The sequence below is a fragment of the Macrobrachium nipponense genome, chromosome 16, assembly GCF_015104395.2.
Source record: "Macrobrachium nipponense isolate FS-2020 chromosome 16, ASM1510439v2, whole genome shotgun sequence".
Classification (NCBI taxonomy): Eukaryota; Metazoa; Arthropoda; class Malacostraca; order Decapoda; family Palaemonidae; genus Macrobrachium; species Macrobrachium nipponense.
Window position 1 is genome coordinate 2,599,340 of NC_087209.1, and position 22,918 is coordinate 2,622,257.

Genomic DNA, 22,918 nt, shown 5'->3' on the forward strand with positions numbered 1-22,918 from the left:
TCATGATCCTGGCCATAACTGAAACTTTAGTTTCTGGTGTAAAAGAACTTTACAACAGTTTTGACTACACTCCTGAGCCCTTAATATTCCTATTCCTGTATAGGCAAGTGTTTACTGTTCAATTAACTGATATTTTGACTGCTTGTTATTATTCCCATATATTCTGCAAGATTCCACATAATAAAAACCTTTAACACACACATGCTACATATATTGTTTAGCTAAATTCTCCATACTTCTGCTACTGCAGCACCAAAGCCTTCACATCCTGAACTATATGCAAATAGTCAAGACTTTCAACCCAGATAAGTTCCCAACCATCAGAAATTTATTTAAAGATTCTCTTACAGTATTTCAGATAGGAACATTCAGATAAATTTACACATTATTCTGATGGCAATCTAAGCTGGTTTGCCATACCTCTGTTGAATGCAACTGCAAAAAATTATAATAAATGCAATCGTTTATTCAATGACTTTTAAATGTGATTACTAATATCAATTGCTCTTATGTATAACTAGTTTCACAAGAGCTATATACTATGTCCTACAATTTTTATTATAAATAAATCCAATATATAAAAAATAATAGATGAAATCAATCATATAGTACTATGGAAAAATGACTGGTTGGTAACTTTGGAATTCATACCTAAATCATTGGGGCATTTACTTTTGCTGTTGGTAACTTTATTAATAAATATAAATAACAAGAGAAATATAATAAATAGCACATATAAAATACTGACCCTCTTCTATAGCTACGCACAACTTGGCAAATATAAATATACTCACAGTAGATGTGTTTGGTGTCCATGGTTGTCTTGGGCCGGGTCCTCCCATACTCATTGGTGGCATCCCCGGCCCTGGTCCCCCAGGTCCTGGTCCTCCTGGACCGCCCGGTCCACTGGGACCCATACTGCTAGGTGGTGGACCTCTCATGCCTGGGCCATAAGCTCCTGGACCCATGGGTCCCATGCCTGGACCTGGACCCATAGCTGGACCCCTAGGACCTGCCATACGAGGATTCATCCCTGGAGGACCTGTGGGAGGTAGTTATGTTAATGAAGGAAAAACAATTGAGCTCTTGTCATGAAGAGACAAACTATGAAGCTGAAAAATTGGCAACAAAACTGAAAATTCTGTTCTCTCAATGTACAATACAAAAGCAAGTTAATGACTGGCATGGCAGCAAGACAGTAAATAGCAATAAGAAACAGAATAAAAATAAAATAAAATGTGAATTTAACTCAAAAGTTGAAAGCCTCATATGATAGTTGCCAATACAGTTGCATCAGGAAGCTTAGGAAAAAGCCAAGTAGATTGTGAGGTATCAGAGAACTCTTTCAAATTTTTCTTGAAAAGCCAGTACTACAAAGACAATTGAGGGCAGATATTAAGACCAAAAAGACCATGGCTTTGATGAGCATGCACATGAACAAGCAGCAGCATCTTCCCATCATCATTTTACAAAGTGGATTTGACCATAACACACGCAAAGCCAGACAAGAGGGACAGTCGGCATCAGACCCAAAAAATAAATAAATACATAAAAACAATAAAAATATAAGATGGGAATCATCTGCAAAATATACAAAGCAATTCTTTTTTTTAAATCCATCAAAGTGTAACGGAAAATGTACACAGATTTTGCTCCAAAAAAATTCTCCCTGCCTCTCCCACACATTACGTTTGGCTAGCTCAGAAGTCACAACAAAAACAAATGTTGTGTAGCAGTAGCAGTATAATAATAATACCAATAAAAGATATTAGATATAAATCATTATATATGCATAAATGATTATGATCATGAAATTTTACTTAATGTCAGAAAAGTCATCATAGCAAGTTCTTGTTATCATTAAAGTTTCTAAGAATCACCAATCCTAAATAGCCTTCTCAAGGATGGATGCTATACCTGTAACTTACCACAGACCCACAGAACTTCCCTTATACACACTCACGAAATTAGTTTTGTAGTATTTCATTAATCAATACAGCAGTTTCCAAACATATTGAAGTGACTTAGTTTATACTCTCCTACTTTCTTGGCTGGTATTTATTTCATCATTAATAATCTTTCAAGATCCTCCTATTAGTCCTTGTTACCACTTGTTAACAAGCAGATCAATTGTCTCTCTACACAAAAAGATGTCAAACAGACAATATAAACTTTTCAACTGACTTCAAAATAGTTTGGCTGATGCTACAATAAACTAAATTCTAACAAAATGTTGTAAACGATCTCCTATTCTCTTCTGCTATTCCAGCAAAAAAAAAATCTGTCCTTATTTTCATTTTAATTTATGAAAAAGTTTGTAATCTAAGAAGTTACTTTATAAAACCTACCTAACATACTTAATTACTAAATATCACCAATATTCACAAAATTATAAAAAATACTGCTTTTCTACAATGGCTTGAATAGATTATTATTATTATTAATAGGGGTTAGTTTTTCCAGACCTCTGAGTCTCAAGTAGACTCTTCTCGGGCTGGTTACGGCTTGAATAGAAATTCCTGACTGTACCAGAGCAAGGTTTAACTGTTTTTCTGATTTACATATTACAGTACCCTCAAGGTAAACTTTAAATAACTAATATAAAAATCTAACCTTTGAAACAACCTCAGTTAACTATAAAAAACTAAGCCTTAGTATACCACAAGTCTTCTGCTTCTTATATTGTAGAACTCTCCAACTGTAATACAGTAGTATCTTCAACCCCATCATCATTCCAGTGCCCAAATTTATTTAAAATTTTATTTTACTTTCTCTAGCAATTGTTTATCTGAAATTCAACAATTCTAGTTCAATAAGTACTTAGCAGCATTTACATAATTCCCAAATTACAATCTATAACAATATGGGATTAGAGAACTTTAAGAAATACAAAGAAGGGACTGAATTTTGTTCAACATATAAGATTATGAAACAAATCTAATCATTCACAGTCCCTTCCAAATTTATAGAGCATATGTTACAATCTATTGGGGAGCCTAGGCAGTCATAACCAAATAAAGAAAATTTAATGTTTCTACGCTATCTAGCACAAAATTATACAAGTACACTATTACATACTGATCTCCCCTTACAGAAGTCATATAAAATTCATAAGGAAATGTAGAAACGCTAAGTGAAACTGTTCACAAGTAAAATGTAAAAATAGTGGAATTATCATCTCTTGCTTATCCTGTACAAATTCATTCAAACTTTTTCTAAGTGGTAAAATGAAAGCGAAAGCACTAGCTATAAATTCCAAAGGATTTACAGTGTGTCCTCGGCTTACGGCGGGGGATCCGTTCCAGCACCTAGCTGTAAGTTGTTTTCCGCTTTAAGTCGGTTTTTTGCCGTTAACCCTCTTACGCCGGAGAGGTAAATAAAAAATTGTCTCCCATATGCCGGAGGCATTTCGGAGTGAGCGCGGAAGCGGAAAAAATATTTTTTTCAAAAAATCACAGCGCGCTTAGTTTTCAAGATTAAGAGTTCATTTTTGGCTCCTTTTTTTGTCATTGCCTGAAGTTTAGTATGCAACCATCAGAAATGAAAAAAATTATCATTATCATATATAAATAAATGCGATATATGATAGCGCAAAAACGAAATTTCATATATAATTGTATTCAAATCGCGCTGTGCGCAAAACGGTTAAAGGTAACTTTTTTTTTTTTTATAATGTACACTAAATTGCGATCATTTTGGTATATAACACATTGTAAAACAATAAAAGCAACACAGAGAAAATATTATCACAAAATAATGCATGAATTCGTAACGCGCGGACGTAAACAAATATTTTTTTCAAAAATTCACCATAAATCTAAATATTGTCCTAGAGACTTCCAATTTCTTTCAAAATGAAGAAAAATGATTGAATATTACTATACTGTAAGAGTATTAGCTTACAATTGCAGTTTTCGACCATATCTGACGAGTTAAAGTTGACCGAATGTCGAATTTTTTTATATATATATTTTTTATATGCAATATTATTTTTCGTTTTATTCTAAATGAAATTGCGCACATTTTCATATATAAAACTCTATGAAATGCCTAATATGAAACGGAGCAAATATTCCGAGAATGGGACGTACGTATTCCGGAGATGGGCGTACGTATTTCGGAGATTTGTGGCGGAGAATCCGCGCGCGGAGGGAAGGAAAGATTTTTTTTTTTAATTCACCATAAATCTAAATATTTTGCTAGAGACTTCGAATTTGTTTCAAGATGAAGATAAATGACTGAATATTACTAGACTGTAAGAGTTTTAGCTTACAATTGCGTTTTTCGACCATTTTGGTAGAGTCAAAGTTGACCGAACGTGGTTTTTTTCTATTTATCGTGATTTATATGCAAATATTTCAAAAATGAGAAAAGCTACAACCTTCAATTATTTTTTGTTGTATTCTACATGAAATTGTGCACATTTTCATATATAAAACTTTATGTAACGGCTAATTTAAAATGGTGCAAACATTACCACAATTGCACATATGATTTTTTCGGAAGAGTTACCGCGCGGACGTAAAGAAAATGTTATTTTTTTCATAAATTCACCATAAATCGAAATATTGTGCTAGACACTTCCAATTTGTAGCAAAATGAAGGTAAATGCTTGAATATTACTAGAATATAAGCGTTTTAGCTTACAATTGCGTTTTTCGACCATTTCGGTAGAGTCAAAGTTGACCGAAGGTTGAAATTTTGGCAATTATCGTTATTTATATGAAAATATCTCAAAACTGATAAAAGCTACAACCATGGGTTGTTTTTAGTTGTATTGTGCATGAAATTGCGCACATTTCCATATATAAAACTTTATATAACAGCTAATTTTAAAATGGTGCAAACATTACCACAATCGCATGTATGATTTTTTTCGGAAGAGTTACCGCGCGGACGTAAGGAAAATGTTTTTTCATAAATTCACCATAAATTGAAATATTGTGCTAGAGACTTCCAATTAGTTGCAAAATTAAGGTAAATGATTGAATATTACTAGAATATAAGCGTTTTAGCTTACAATTGCGTTTTTCGACCATTTCGGTAGAGTCAAAGTTGAACGAAGGTTGAAATTTTGGCAATTATCTTTATTTATATGAAAAGCTACAATCATGAGTATTTTATTGTTGTATTCTACATAAAAATGCGCACATTTTCATATATAATACTTCATGTAACGGCTAATTTACAATGGTACAAAAATTATGTCAGTGACGAAATAATTTCCGAGATGTGTCACAGATACTTTTTAGTGCGGCAAGAAAGAAATTCGCGCTTGCGCGCCTGCGTAACGATTGTAAACAAAACAACACCTTGATCCGTGAACTCCCAGCATCCCCCAAGGCGTGTGATTCAAAAGTTTTAGGCTGGTAGGCCTATAAGTATTTTTCCGCGAATTTTAAAAAAAACTTTTGTAAGTCAACGCAAAATACGTCCAGTCACACACGGGAGACAAAAAATGTCGACGTAAAATACGTCCAGTCGGCGTAAGAGGGTTAACTGCATTTTAACAGCACTCTCAGAGCCATAACTTGAGTTATGGTGCTGTAATTAATTATATCTTAGTTTTACCATACCACTGAGCTGATTAACAGCTCTCCTAGGGCTGGCCTGAAGGATTAGATATTTTTACATAGCTAGGAACCAATTGGTCACCTAGCAACGGGACCTACAGCTTATTATGGGATCCGAACCACTCTATATCGAGAAATTAACTTCTTTCACCAGAAATAAATTCCTCTGATTCCGCGTTGGCTGAGCCGGGATTCGAACTTCGGACCACCGGATTGGCAGCCGAGCGCGAAAACAAGTCGTCCAGCGAGGAACTTACGGTGCTGTAACTTGATGCTGTATCAAGTTATTGTGGTGCTGTAACTTGATGCTGTATCAAGTTATAGTGGTGCTGTAACTTGATGCTGTATCAACTTATTGTGGCACAGTAAAACGCTCTTAACAACACTGAAAAAGTGCTGTAAGGTCGAATCGCTGTAAATCGAGGATGCTTGTACAATGAAAACTATTAAGTCATTACATAAATTTCCAAGTTCTATAAAATGTAATTACAAGACTTATACCTCATTTTTGCATAACTTGTGTCTTGTCATGAAAAACAAAACTACTGTATGGCACCGATTACTGGAAATATCCGATGCTAGACCCCTAAATAAAACAGTATAATAAAGTACTACTTCCTTTACAAATGACAAAAATAATTCAAGTATCCTTTCTAATTAAAGAGAAATTAAGATGTTTATTGCTTAATTTACCTGCAGTGCTGGTCTAGGCCCATTACATACACCCTGGTTTATTTGCCCTAGCAATCTAACTTCTTTATTTTGCTCCAATTTTCATCTTTTTCTTGGGAACAAATATTAAAAAACAAAATAAAAAATTAAGCTTCACACTAATACTCGGAGTATGATTCAAATTCCTTATGACAATATATCAGCAAAACTTTCTAATATAAATTTACTGAATAACAACAAGCTGTTTGTCTTTCAACTTATAAACCCAAAACCAGTTCACTAAGTTATCAATTTTCTAAAAACTCTTCACTCACTTCTGCCCTCAAGACATGAATCTACACTTTTCTCAGTTTTGCTCAGTGTCATGCAAGAACACCCGCTTGAGTACCTTGTTACTGCCGCTCAAGTAATAGGTACAGTATTTGCTAATGTTTTAACAAAAATGATAATCCCACGTTAATACTAACAGGTAATACTCAAGTACCTATACACCTGCTGAAAAAATAATCTACCTATACACCTGCTGAATAAATAATTATACTTACAGTTCTTTCTGTGTTGCAAATTGAAACAGTAAATCTTATTACTGTATGTAGATATCCCCAAGGCCCTTAACAGACTAATGTACATCAGCTATACTATACCAGGAATATTAACTTGAATCGTGTTCGTTTATAAACAATTGTTAGCATCCATCCTTTTATCATGTAACTAATAATATCCTAAACCACCAAGAATAACTTTATGAAAACGAAGAACATGTATGTCTGTCAACATTAAATATGAAAAAATGATGCCAAAGGGGCTGATGGGACCCAAATATGGGAAAAATAGTGGACAAATAAATAATACAGCATCAGATTATTCATTTGTTATGTATGGGGAGGAGCTCTGAACTGTTGGAATGTCCACTTCCAGATGATTGAGAAGCAAAAGCATGGTAATGATGGGTATCAAATTATCTGACATTAAGAATCAAGAGCTCTTATCTATTTTCTTTGTTGTAGGGATAATAAGGAACTGATCTGAATGCCTGTTTTGAAACATGAATGAACCCCTTTCTCTGTGACTCAGGATTAACGAGTGATATTTTTAAAGTTGGAATGTCGAGAGCTGTGATTAGAAGAAGTGCATCAATCCCGAGTTCTCGTCCACGGATATGATTCACTCCTCCTGACACGCTCAAGAATGGATACGTAAAAAATCTTGAGCTCTCTTAATGGTAGAAATGGCTCACTCCTGAGCACTGACTGATGGAGATGGATCAAGCCATGATCTGATTGGTGGAGAGGGAACTTGCCAGGCGAGTTCCTACCTTGCCAACCAACAAAGTCTCCATCTCCTGAATGGAAGAGAGGAAGAAATGTTTCATTAATGCCAAGTTGGATGATAAAAGATCTCAAGCTTATTTCAAAAAACTTTGTCAAATGGATTTTCTAAGATGAGGATAAATGTGTCAAGACATATTTCTTTTTATTTCAAAAGTATCTCATGGGTTGTTCAATAGACTCAAAAGTGTATTATCATCATAAAATGAGAAACACTAAAAGAAGCTATATGAACATGAGCACACTGGACAAAATTTTGGAGGGGAAGTACACATGCATGCTTGTAAAATAAGTGTGTAAGTTTCATGTATAAAATGCATTAAAAGTCTGTTCATATAATGTACTGTCATATGTATATACATATATCACGTATGAATGATACTATGTGCATCACAGTAAATAAAAAGTATGAAAAAATACATATAGTACATGAGATGTATTCAGTAATGTACAGTATATGCATAACAGTGAACACATGTATAAGTGTACATATGGTGCATAAACATAAACATAATTCATGTGCACTGACATATACTCTTTACAACATGTACTTGAATTTAATAAAAACAAAACTTACATACAAATAAACACTGTGAATGTATTTACATTTACATGTGAGTAAACAAAAACACTTGCACATGTAAGAATGAACTCAAGTGTACATGTAGTGAGTGTAAGTAAACTGTACACAAGTATAAAAATAGACTGTATAAAGTGTACAATATAAGTTATTATAGCTTCACTTACACATTAGTGTATAATGAATACAGTATATCAATCAACAAGTACACTATTAAAATATGTCTTTCTATCTACAATTATATTCTCTGTGGGTACATATAACATACAAGTATATACATAACTATACTTTCAATGCATAGATTAATGTTTACGGGTATATCAAATTCAGTGTAAAGCACATATATACGGATACACTGGATATGTAATTGTAGACTTTAATACATGATACAGTATTTAGTCAATAGGTGTATGTGTGTGTGCGTGTGTTGGGTTCTATTATGAACAGAAATTTGGCCTTTTAGTTAAAATAATGATTGTCCCTTTTCAACCCCAGGCAACCAAATTTTTAATGAAGGATGAAAGTAAAAAATAAACAGAATAGGAGACATAAATAACTATATGATATACCAATGCTTGAAGCCAAATAGTCAACAGATTGACCGGCACTTGTCATATCTCTTGCAGTCTTGTCTGATTCTATCCATGGCTCACTTTATAATAGAACAACAGCCTTTGCCCACTCTTGTATGAGAGTACTGTACCCAACCCTTTCTTTTCAATTCCTTAGGAGTAACCAAAATATCAACAATTACTGCACATTCTGACACAACAGCTAACAATATGAACCAAAGTTTGACAATAAAGTACAACTTTCATTGTGAGTTTGGCTAACACACCATCAAATCATAAAACACATCAAGACTTCAATCAGCGCATACTGGAAGGCCATCATATGATATGACAATGAGGCCTTTAAGATTTTAAAGTGTTCCATCAGTAATCACAACCATACTGCAACAGCTCCAGATCAATACTTGGTTATCAATTTTTTTTTAAATAATGTATGAAAAAAGTAAATTACTTATACTGCATCAAGAGTAAAATGTTGCATGACAGTCTTTCAATGCTCTAAAATTTCAAGGCATAAAACAAATCATCATACTTTTATAAAGTATGATGATTTGTTTTATGCGGTTCTGCTGCAATCATGATGCTTATAAAATTCTATAACTCGCAGTTTTTTTTTTTTTTTTAACTTGAAGTCTTGGTGTAGTCACTACTACTAATACCTCCACAAATACACATTTTTACAAATAAAAAGAATTATCACAACTGTCAGGATACAAGCAATCACAGAAATTCTGTGAACAACCAATACAAAATTCCAACACTGAAAATCACAGAGAATAACAGTGTTAGAACCTATTCACAACACTTCTCACAATAAGGATCAAAAGAAAATCAAACTGTCTCAATTCCCTCAAGTCGAGCATTTGCAACTGCCTTCACAGCTAGAGATTGAAGTTCAGTGAGAAACAAAAAGAATATATACTGTAGCCTGCATGCTGTAATGCAATTGCTCAGGCTTAATCTACTTACGTGTCTCTTGATTACAGCACCAGGTCAAAAATATCTTTATATGAAAAAAGACACTTACTATCTGTTGGCTTACTTAATAACCAGGTTATTCTAGAACATGAACAAACAGCAATGGTGATAAGCAATCTACATTTTCAAATGTAAAAAATATGTAACCATAAAAAAGACTTTTATGGTATTGAAATTATGCACTATTTTCATACAGTCTTTACCAACTGAAACAACGAACTATTTTGGTTATGTTGCTGCACATATGCTGGTGATGTTCAAGCTCTAAAACAAAGGAAAGTTAGGCCAAGTGTATAGGAACGAATACTTCAACTCACTTGCCACCCCTGATTTTGTGCTCACAATCACTAAAATAGTATCCATGTAGCTTACCAGATCCAGTTACAAATACCTTATGCATACAAGCATGCACTCTCATGCAGGAATAAGCTAAACATTCGCCTTCAAAATAGCAAAATGTTGTGAGGTACTAAATATATATAGCATATATATATGGTCATGTCGAATAACTTGATGTCTGTACCTACAAGGGGACACTTGACTTAACACACATGAAACTTTTTAGGGGCGAAGTAAGTACAAACACTATTTAAGGGTTCTGAGGGGATTTCCCCATGGGCAAAGGCAGTTGGCTTTCAATTATGAAGCTGCCAGGTTAACACAAAATGGACTCTATAAGCAGTAACAATAATAGTAATACAAGTCATGGGAAATGGAAGTCAACATTTTGTACCCTTATTTGTAAAAGAAAATGACTAACAGTCCAGTTATCATGAGTACTCTTCTGTAATGAAGATTAGCGTGAAATGAGGAAAAAGGGGATGAATTGGTTTTCAAGTTCATGAGTTTCTGTATTTATGTTCATAAACTTAAAAGACAATCACAGACAGTATATCTATTCCACAGTAATGACAGACGCAACATAGATAGTGGAAGTAGATGACATGAAAGTATGAGAATTTATAAGGATTCCAAGTTCATGTTTTTAAATAAACAAAAAGAGTGTTTTAAATAATATCCAACTACTGGCTGAAGGTTAAAAGTACAATAACTTCCATCGTAAGACAGTCCAAAAGCTACAATACAAACATAAGAACTGTTCAACCTACACTACATAATTTCATGGACTTATCAGGAAATAATGTAACACCTACTAGAGTATAACTGTTCAAAAGAACTGCTGAATTGAAACTTTCTATTTTAAATTATTAGGGACACTATGCAAGAACATAAATCATCGTTTTCTGCAAAAATGAAAGACAAGCTCTCTTACCGATCCCAACATAACTGCCTGCATAACATGATTTTCAACAGATTAAGTGACCCCCTATGTCAAAATCAATTGAAGCATACCTTCTTTCTTATTTGTGACCCTCCATACCACAAAAGAGAATGTAAATTATGGTATCAGCCATTGACACACCACTATATTAAAAATGCAAGAGATCTAAGACATCATCCATATTTATAAGTGATAATTCAAAAGATTACTTTACAGAATTTACATCTATGGACATTACACAACTGTCAAAGTGAATAAAAAGATACAGATATCACATTTAAATGCTTAGTAAAACTATGTCATTTCTATTTCATTATTATTTACAATTAAGAAAAGATTTAGCTAGTGCACTGTCTTATAAAGGGACAGTTATGAGCTCTATAGGTACAGGTACCACCAATCTAGATATGATTGCAGCCAGCCCCAAACTGTAAAACACTGGTCTTTAAGCATTATATTAGTAATTAGGCTCTCTTACAGCAGTCTGAAAAATTACTTTTGACATCAATAAATTGTACTGACACCCTAACCTGCCACACAGATGCACTTCTCAAGCAAAGGGCATTATTGGACTCTACATTCTAGGCCATAAGACTTTAGGGGGGGGAAATGTTCAAGCTTTGATGAAATTACAAAGCAATTAATAGTAAAAGCATCTAAAATCTGCACTTTTACCCAAAGAAAACTCATGTGAGAAACCAAAATGATAATAATAATAAAAAAAGCAGCTTTTAAACTGCTTCAAGTATAAACTTCATTGTAGCACTGTCAACGTTATGAACATCACAGTACCACAATGACAACACCTTCATGCAATGGTTAAGTTTAGAAACATTGTACTGTACACAAACCAAAAGCTATAAATGAATAAACAATGATGAAGGAAAATGACGCACAAAAAAGACTGGCAGCAGAAGAGTTAAGTGAGAAGCAGCAAAAGGAAAAAATTAATTAACAAATTTCTATTAATTAGGGTCAAGAATTATTCTGTCTTATACTCACCCTGGCGTGTTGGGTCCATGCTATTGGGCATTATCGGTTGTCCTGGGGGCTGAAATCATAAGCACATATATAAATCACTGTATCATGTTCATTACCAACACACCATGAAAGTCAGAACTGACGATCTTTAAGCAATGCAAAATTCTGTATTCTGGGTAAACTTAAAAATTGTTAAACAACAGAAGGGGTAAAAATGCTGAAATGTAACTTTTCAGATCATCTGTTCCTCACTGAAAAGGCAGAATTTTAACGTTACGTTCTTATCTTGTTTTCTTTTATTTTCTTATTTGTAATACCGTATCAACATTTCTTCTGACTGTTCAACTTTTAGCATTGGCCAATTTTCTACTAAGCCATGTGATATTCATTCATCCTTTTTCTTAGATCAAAGTTAACTTTCTTTTAAATATAAACTTCAACATCAACTTCACTAAACACCTGACATCAAAAGCCACTTTACACATGGATTCCACATCCCATTTTACTCTCTAATGTACATCAAAATCTGCATGGATCCAGATAACCTCCTTTCTCATGGTAAAATTTCCTACAATAGACTACCACACCCTGTACATAAAAGAAGGAAAGTCTTTCAAATGTCCACCTGAGACTTTTGTTCAGTTTCAAATTGCATAAGCATATGATACCTGTATACTATATCTATCACATTATACTGAAGTACTATTTACATACCCCGTTGAAGTCACTTGGCATCTGAGGCATCCTAACTCCTGGCCGGGGACCTCCTGGATAACGTGGTGACATGAATGGCTGTGGAAAGACATCAGAACCATTTATTAACATGGGAAACCAGCAAGAAGAATTTTATAAGTAAAAAATACAACCAATACACCCAACAAAGGTGCATTTTAATAAACATCTTCAGCCTCTTTTACATCAACAGAGGCCTATGGAATTCAGCCTAAAGTATACAATAAACCAGTTTTGCTGGTGAACTTAAGTTCTTCCATTACCAAATTATTTCTCTAACGTTCCATACAGAGGTCTTGTAATATGAATCTGAGAAAGAACCGTGAAGTGACTGATTTTCTCAAAATTTTCTTCCACTATAAAAAAAAAAAAAATTAAAAATTAAAAAAATAAAAACTACTCTGAACTGCAAAATACCATCAGTTATGCTTGATGTTCAACTAGACTTATAATGTCAGAGGAGACTGATGCGCTTGTAGTTCCATTGTGCTTTCATTTGGTGTAAAACTAAAGACTTGAAGAAATCTTAATACTGTAATATCTGAACACAGAACTCTACAAATAATTCAACAACCCATTTATGTTATACAAGCAATCCAGCAGTCTTGCGCTGTTTGGTTTGCTTTGTATTCTTAGGAGATCTTCCACTAAGAATCTTCAGGCAGATAATAGAAATGTAAAACAGGCAATAATTCTGGCGATGGCAAATGTTCCAACAATCAACATCACACCTATCTCAACTTGGTGCCAAGTTCTTCTTAGCAATGCCTCTTTCCAACACTATAAGTTGCTCTTTTAATTCCTTTACTTTGGGACCCTTCTGTCTTTCATAGATGGCTTATTAACAATCCTTATTAGAGATTTCTCTTGAACATTGGTTATCAGAAACATCACTGCTATTCATAGTAGATGGGACATTTCTTTAGTCTTCATCCTCTTACTGGAGGGTATGACACCAAGCCCAACTCACCTTTAATCCACATAGCTCTTCTTTTTATAATCTTTCTTTAAAGGAAACACCAGGAGGTCTGCATCACATTTTGATCAGTTTTCTCCAGGGAGTCTTGAACTATAGAACAATTTATTTCATGCTCTCAAGAGCCAAATAAATAAAAATAGCTAATGACTTCAAAATCCAGATACTATCCTCTAATAAGCTTACAACAGAACGCAGCATCCCCACCAAGCCAAGTTAGGGTCTCCCAGCCTGGTAATATTTCTGTAATCAATTTATAAGTTAGTTCTCTTATTGAATTTTTGGCTCATATACTGTATTTCAGTCTCTTCTTTACGGACCTTCTTTAATCAAGATGTGCTAACTGCTTGATGCCAGTTTCATAAAAATACCCCAAAGGAATTATGATCTCATGGAACTTTATTATTACAGAGTTTATTCACTATGCTTTTTGCTGCCAACAAAACTTCAGGGCCCTGATGTTCTTAACTTCCTTCTGTAGCAAATCAGGTCTTCCTTGATCCAGATTAGAAAATCCAATGTTTTTCCTTGTTAACACCATGGGAAATTGAATTTTTGTTTGTGGCTCGGGTGATCGTTGTTCTTTCTTATCATCAATTCTTAGCTATCATGTCTTGGCCTCTTGTTATTTGGAAAGCTTCTGACATCTTATCCATTCTTCTATTCCTCCTGTTTCTAACTAAAGTTCCAGTTTTGCTTCATTACATCTTCAGGTCCTTTTCATCAGTCAAAGTATAAACAGCCCAAGCATGCTTCCCTCCTCAGTTGGTATTCCTTTGAAGGTAAAGTAGTTCCTCGTTGTGCGCTCTCCTACTGTCTTGGTAGTAGCAAGTTCAATTCCCCACTCTGCTAACGTGGAATCAGAGGAATTTATTCCTGGTGATTAGAATTTCATGTCTCGATATAATATGTTCGGATCACACAATAACTGTAGGTCCCGCTTCTAGGTAATAAATTGGTTCCTAGCCATGCAAAAATATCCAATCCTTTGGGCCAGCCCTAGGAGAGCTGTTAATCAATCAGCTCAATGCCCTGGTTAAACTAAGATATACTTAACTTAACTGAAGGTAAAGTAATGGGTTTATGACAAAACAAATAAAATTTTAGAGAAGAAAATCCTTTAATACAAACCAATCATTTCAATCAGTCCACTACATCTGTCAACACTTTTTTTTTTCACTTGGATCACACTACAAGGAGAGTGATTCACTAGCTATCACGGACCTATGGGAAATGACTATCACAAGCCATGGGATTTCCTTTTTTCTTCTTCATGTGGAAGCTGTGCCAGGGATTCATGAGTGACACACAAAATAGGCCATTTCCAAGAAATAGGTTTTGTTGAGAAAAAACATCTTAAAAAACATTCCTTACTGATTCATTTACCTGATTAGCTTTAATAGAAGGAAAAGAGAACGGTTACTTATCTCTTGGGTCAAGTAAACATTTATTGGTATAACCTTGTCCATGTATTTTTATTATGCTTTGCATAGTTACCTAATTATATTGTAAAGGTAGTGGGGGATTTACCACTTTCAGCTTGTCACAATGCATCTGGCTTCAACTGAAAAGCTTCAGTATCGAAGTACTCCATAATGGACAGACTGAAATGCTTAATGCTCAGCCAAATGCTGACCCATTTTTTCAATATATATATGTAGTCTACTACTGATAGTACAGTTCCTTTCTACAAAAACAATAGGTTGTATGAGATCATTTCTAATTAGACTTAAAGCTTCAACTGTGAACAGTTTAGCTTTAAAGGGAAAACTTTTACAAAACCAGCAGTAGTCAAGTACTGTATCTCTAAAAAATGTAGACACACACCACAAGGAGTTTTAGAATGAAAAACTTGAGGTTTGCAAATTGACAATCTACAATACTACACAGTCTTTCCATTTCAAGAAATTGAATATTCCACAGACTCTGAGTGAACCTTGCACATAATTCCATTAAGAATAACATAAGTTCAAGAATGCCTTAATAATTTAAACCCAAAAATACTGTACCTTATTTATCTCATGACCACTAGCTTACATTATTTCTCAAATCAGAAGCTAGTACTTGAGGAAAAGCCATAAATCTGCTCAAGTGTTTTGATAAATAGAACTGCTTAACATGATCTCCCAACTCCGAGCACACATGCATTATCAAATTAAAAAACTACTTGAACAAAATCAACAACCAGCAGACAACAAACAGAACTCAAACCTCCATTCAAAATGTTAAGCAAGAACTAAAAAAAAAAAACTTTTCAATATCATGTTCACTTGTAACAAGATGCATCATGTAGAGTTTCATGAAAATCCCAAAATTTCATGAAAATAAGAGATGCCAGTGGATAAATTGTTAGATAACAACCACTACACAACACATTCTGACAACACAGCTCTTAAAAAAATCTGGTGAGTTTCATGAACTGTACATTTATGCACTACAACCCCACTGCTTATAAGTTACCTCATTTCCAAGAGTGTATAGTAATTGCAAGTGTAGCAGGTATGACAAATGGCTTCCTGGCATGATCACCACTCACTTGTTTGTTAGTATGAAATAAGCACATCATTTTACTATGTCCAATAGGCATTAAGGCATAAGGAAAATACATATAATAAAAGTTTTTAAGTTCTAAGGACATGTAGTTATCATACAAAAAAAAAATGCAACTACAGTTTTGTTTATTTTCCCTTTAGATCGAATGTAATTCCCAGAAGGCTATTAAAATAAAACCTACAGAAGAGATTATGCTTGTAAACAAATAAAGCATATCTGGCGCATGTGCAGTACGCTGGTGGGCAAAAGCGAACATGGCAGACAACACTCTCACCTAATTTAACTTGGTCAAGTGTTTTGTGCACACTGTACATGTATGGCAGGGTAAGGCTTCTTTCTTGCTTATTACATTGTAAATGTATTCTCTTGTAGTGCTGTATTGATTCCTCAAAATGAGAAACAAATACATTCTCAAACTTGCTTAAGTTTCAAGTCTGTTAACTTCACTTACCATGAGAGAATAAATATTTCATGGCAACAATAAATATCTAAAATAAATATTATTTTGCTTTTCATAAAGGTTTAGAATCCAGTAGTTTCAAACAAATTTCACATGAGGGTAAGCTGTCTGTGTCACTGCGCTCTTAATAGTGGAATGGTCTGAAATTCATTGGTCCTTTATCTCTATCCATTTTCTGTAAATCCCAACTGTTGCTCCTTAGAAGTCTGTTGTTATTTTTTACTCTAAAAGCATGGAATTATAATTTTATGTATTTTTGTTAGTATATGGGTTAAAATAAATAATTATACAGGAATGTGGTGGAGTAAGTTTTAAAATTTTCTCTGTAGTGAAATCGTGTGCATTTTTAGCAGTCTTCCGAAACGATGTCAACGTCAATATGTAAATCTGGATATTTCAATAGAAAAATGCTTTTATGCTCTAATATTTTGCATCAGATTACATTATTTCATAAAGATAAACTTCCAAATGGCGGGAAAATATTATTGGAACGTCACTCTCAGCAATGGTTGGGAGACGAACTTTTAATGGTAGAGTAGACATGGCAAGGCTATTGTGTGGGTGTTTTAATCTTAGTAATAATATTACTCATTTACTGAGCAAGTGCTCTAACTTATACCTCCTGAGCAATTTAGACCTGGTTACGAAGTGCTCTGTCCCACTGCTCTCTTTCATCTTAATCCTCTTTAAGCCTTGCATGAGTTGCACAGTTAGTGGCTCCTTTCCTTGTCACTTTTGCTGGGAATATGATGCCAAGATACTAGGCTTCCCTTTCCCCACCTATTCATACATCTTACAATAACACCCGACTGAACCATTCCTTAGAAATAAGGCACAGAACTTGAATAGTCAATGTTCGCCTGATACAGTAGTGAAGCGGAGAGGCTTTTTGCCCACCAGCAGTGTTATTGTTTGGAAAAGACGTGTTGATGACGTCATGTTGGTGACTCCTATTCTGCATCAACTCGTATGAGGCTTTACCATTGACAACGCAATAAATTTTTGTATTTTCTGTACTTTATGGTACCAATTGTAAAATTATAAATGTATCAACATATAAAACCGTACCCCTCAAATTATATTTGAACTAGTTATTCAACAACCAAATGAAACCGTACCACTAACAAAACAAAATGTAATATGCTTTATACATTAATCTTCAAACTCCTAACTTTTTATCTAGTAAATTTGTTTTTTCTACAGTAATTTATTGTGATAAATAATGAGAAAGTCTGCAATGGGAACTGTAAAAGTTACCTTTAAATCAAGCCACTTAAGGAAATGGAGTGAATTAAGGCTTGTCCCAGCAACTGACAGAACAGAAATGCTTTTCCTTCCCAATAAAAAAATTATCAGCCACATTATAAGGCCTATCATAAGACTCAAACATTTAAAAAGCATTTTTACTCTTTTAACCTTACAGTGAATGAGACCAAAGGATTACATGATTTTAGTGTAAAATGGGGTTATGAAATAAGCATTGGCAGCAGAAGCAACAGCACCAATTGCAAGGAAAACTTCCATTGTCAATTCTAACAGATAACTTCTAACATCACCAATTTCCTATATGAAAAGTATGAACAAAAATCATACTACAATGAATCCTGTACTGCGTTATTCCAGATTCCTTAAATCCTTTTATGTATCTGACTTTTTCCAACAAAGAACGGTCGGCCTGACACAAGGAGTCAAAACCATAGATTCCAAAAACCACAGATTCAAAATGTTCTAGCTATTTGAAAAATATAATGAAACTACGGTGATGCCATACAAAAAAATTCTGTTCAATATACCGCAGACCTTTGCAGAACCTTAAGAGCCAAAGAAAAATATAAAATAGTCTTGATTCCTCAAAATACATATGAGGTGACTAAAATGAAACTGATATCAACTTTTCAAGTCACAATGTATGAAAGGGATGTCAGTGATATACAGTACTGAACCTCTGCTGATCTAGTCAGGAGTCAGCTATCCGACTTGTGGTCCGTTCAGAACTGACAGACAATTGATTGCAGAAGCAATGAAGATCCACAACTCACTATGTACTATCCATTTATTATATGTGATACAAAATATGAAAATACTATACTGCAGAAATACAATAAAGTACTTCCTTACAGAAAAGATCAAATAGCTTGGGGTGGTAGTGGTAAACAAAATAGCTTTGGTGGTAGTGGTGGCTGCATGTGATGTTTACTTGGAATGCCTTGAAACTGAATCATAAAAATGTGAGCCCAAATGTGCCCTCACCCATGATCGGAAGTGCTATGATCATAATTTCACCTTCCAGTATAATGAAACCCTAAACAATTTGCAACTTCTGGGAAGTTGTGGCCACATAACATAAGCAAGGATGCCACATGTCAAAACAAATTGTTCCACTCACTCAACGTTTCACACTCAAAGTTATGACACCTCACAAGGAACAAACTTAATGGATACAACTTCAACAGAATAAAACAAAAGTATACTGAAAGCATTCTGCTATCCCAGTGTATTATAACTGAAATAAAACATATCTATAAAATGAAAACCTTTTGTTATTCGCACTTTGTGCAAACATTCACCACATATACTATTTACACTACAACAGGCATTATCATTAGCTTTCAAGAAAGCACTCTATCATCCCTGCACTATATTCAGCTCTTTAAAATATTGGCCACATTTTTTTCCAATTTATAAAAGTCTAAGCACTCTACTTGGTATATCATTGGCAATTTAACATATGCAACAATTAAATGCAATGCATTTCTTTTGGAACACAATCTTCCAAGCACAAATGCTATACACGTATAGTACTTACAATTTAAAATATTCTCTGTGTTATTGTTTTACACTACAAGCAACACTCAATTTTCATTCATGCAAAAGTAATCTCCAAATATAAAAGTAAAAAGGCAAATTAATTTCTTTGAGCTAATTCTTTGCTACATTTAAGAGAGCTGTAAAACTCAATTTTAAAAAAACCCATAAATCCTTGTTTAAGTTCCTTAAAACAAGCGTTAATAACCTACGCATTATCTATGCAATCCCATAAACTGTACTGTAATTCTTTGCATTTCAAATCTAACATATAAAAAAATTTGAACATTCAATTCGATTCACTTTTTTCAGCTGTTGTGTCCCACTTTTTATAATTACAAAAGACTATACAACTTTTTATATGTATCACTATGTCACATCCAGTGCAACCCACTTCTACAACAATATAAGCACTAACAAAAAACTTAAAACACCTTTTGAAAGGAAAAAATTATTCTTTCAAAAGTATATGAATAAATAAAAAACAAAACTCCACTATATATATATATATATACATATCTATGTGTGTGTAGAATTAAATGATACTTGAATTAAGCAACCACATTCCTGTTCTTTTTGTGACAATTATCTGTAAGTTCCCACCTGAAAGGTTACCTACTCCTGCTGGGGAAGTGAGAGCACTATGGGCAAATTCAGTGTGTGTAGTATTGGTAAATGATTCATGCGAACTACATGAAAAAAACCTTACCTGCGGATTCATGTGCATAGGACTGCCCCCGGGCCCTCCTGGGCCCCCTGGACCCCCAGGGGGGTGAGGGGAAGCCTGGGAGGGGGTATTGGGGCCTGGGGATGGTCGCATGCCCGGAGTCTGCAAGTGATAAGCGCCTGTCATCCCACCGTCAAACCTCTTGATCATCAATATTCTTATTCAAAATTTGTATTATCCACAATGAGTACACAGTAGTACTGCATAATCCCTCACTCTTCTAGACTGTGTCAGTGAAAGCTCTACTCATAATGGTAGTGGTACAGCAATCATTCACAGAGAGATAAAGAGCAGTAGTATCAAACAACTTTAATAAGCTACCCATTCCATGTGTTGCTCAGTTCAAGGTTTCCAAAACATGAGAGGGAGACTTCAATTTTCTAAAGCTCCTTACACAGTACTTCATTACTATCAAAAGTAAGGAAAATTTCATTTTGCATTCATGTCATCAGTATCTGCATATTTTGGCGAGATTCAAAACTTACAGTACTGCAACCCAACAGTAAATGTGATTAACCACTAACTACAGAGTAGCAGTAGTGAATTCCACCCCAAAATACACAATATACTAAGGAAACCACTAAATTCAAAATAAAATTTTCTTCACCCGTCTATCTCTACATATGAGTGAGGAAGGTCATGCTTCTGTAGCAGTATCGTAGGAGTTGACAGACGCGCACTAAAGGATTGATTATAACAAGTTCTTTGAAGACAGGGAGGAGGCTAGTGCTGGCCTCCACAACTACAGAAGCATCTAGCATAGTGTGCAGCAGCTGAGCGTGCTGTGACGTGAGTAGGAGCAGCAGCAGCGGCAGCAGCAGTAGCAGCAGCCGAGGCAGCGGCAGCAGCATCGTCATCATCATCAGCAACAGTAGTAGCAGTAGCAGGACTCAGCCCGTCACTGTAGCACTGCGGGTGACCCTCATGCAAAGTGGACATGACAGGCGGTCATCATGCGTCCAGGCCGACCGACCATCCCCTGCCCTTTGTGCCCCAAATGTGGCTGTGCCGCCACTTCGCCCTTTCACCATATAAGACCACATCAACACCCACCAAACACCAAAGTCATCAAAAAAGGAGAAAACAAAAACTCATCCCCAAGATTTCATGAGATAGTAAGGTAAGTTTGATCAAAATTTTGCAAGGTACGATGAGGAAAACTAAAAAAATAAATAAATAAAAACAAGAAAAGTGTGCATGGGTCCACCACAGAATAGTGAATCAATTTTCTCTAAGTCATGAGACAGTGATAAATGAGAATATAAATGTGCTTTTTCAGTGGGTGGATATGAGAGTAGAGCCCACGGTGCGTACAATAGAATATACAGTACAAGATATGTACATATCATATATGATATACATTCACACTGGTAACTGAAAATCATGCATGAACTCACCACAGAAAATGGAACACGAGTGCGAAAATAAGACAGAGGAAATTGAAAAAACGCACGGCCGAGTGATGGCGACGGCAGCAAAAAATGGGAAAAAAAAAAACAGTGGAGAAACGGAAGAACACTCTCGAAGGCTACTGTACTTGGGAAGCTTTCTCGGGCAATGGAGTAGGAGCATTCTACAATACTTCTACTGGCTCAGGCTGAGAGCATGTATTTCTACACAGCTCATAAATTTAACTTCTACTAGCATACATTGTATATGATTAGAAAACTAGTTGTGAACTACAAAAGAATAGAAATATAACCAAAAATTCTACTAAACTAACAATTAGTTAGAATGCTAAAAGACTACCTTTCACAGGAGCTTTGATAATTTATCAAAATGACCACCTACAACTAAGAGTGACAGTATAATAATAGTAACAATAATAATAATAGTAATAATAATAATAATCTCGGTTATCAATATATCAATTATAAACATAACCTATTTCATAAATCAATTTTCAATTTGTTTACCTTAACATTATAAACTGTGTATGTGAACAGTAAGAGAGAACAGCAATGATATAGCATATTCAATTATGTATTTCTGATGTTATGAAGTCACACCAACTATAATCATTTCTATACAATGTACACAAAAATTAACCTTAGAGCACTACACACAAGTTACTATATATCATAATCTGAACTCTCTCTCTGTCTCCTTTTCTCAACTAGAAGCAGCAGAGAGACATATGAATGTGTCCTACAGTTCGGAACTTTTAAAAATTCTTAAAAAGTTCGGAAATTTTAAGTCATAAAAAGAGTATAGTATCCTTAAATATAAAACAGCATATATGAACATGATTAAAAATGGGCATGAATTTTGAATGAAAATTTGAGGGTAGAAAATGAAAACATTCCCAAAAGAAAAACAGAAAAGGCACAAAGAAAAAAACTATCATCCATTTCGATAAGATGAATCAAACTGTGACAGACCATTCTTCCAAACTTTACAGTTTCAGAGATAAAATACTTCTAAGTAGCAAATATTCACATATCTAAATTTTGCATTCTTCCTCTCAACAATATTTTTACCATACTCAGCATTCAAAATATGTCCTGCAACACTTTTTCTATCAAGCTTGTGCAAAACGGCAGCAACCATCAAAATTAATCTTGTATATCATAACACTGTCCCAACTATTGGCAAAACTAACCCTCTAGAACTGAGGTGATTTTAAACCAACTTCTAATTGAACATTTTTACTTGAGAGGATGTAAGTATATGCATGAATTAAATAAATTTATTTGTTA

The 22,918-nt window shown here is 34.5% G+C and overlaps 1 protein-coding gene across 1 annotated transcript in view; it reads right to left on the reverse strand.

Annotated features, from left to right (window-relative positions):
* The window catches only part of LOC135195520 (single-stranded DNA-binding protein 3-like), a 226,354-nt gene that overhangs the window by 39,277 nt on the left and 164,159 nt on the right, over positions 1-22,918 (reverse strand). The window contains 5 exon segments of the mRNA XM_064221758.1: positions 795-1,042; positions 7,561-7,587; positions 11,988-12,036; positions 12,681-12,758; positions 20,202-20,321. Coding sequence (XP_064077828.1) covers positions 795-1,042; positions 7,561-7,587; positions 11,988-12,036; positions 12,681-12,758; positions 20,202-20,321 — 522 coding nt within the window.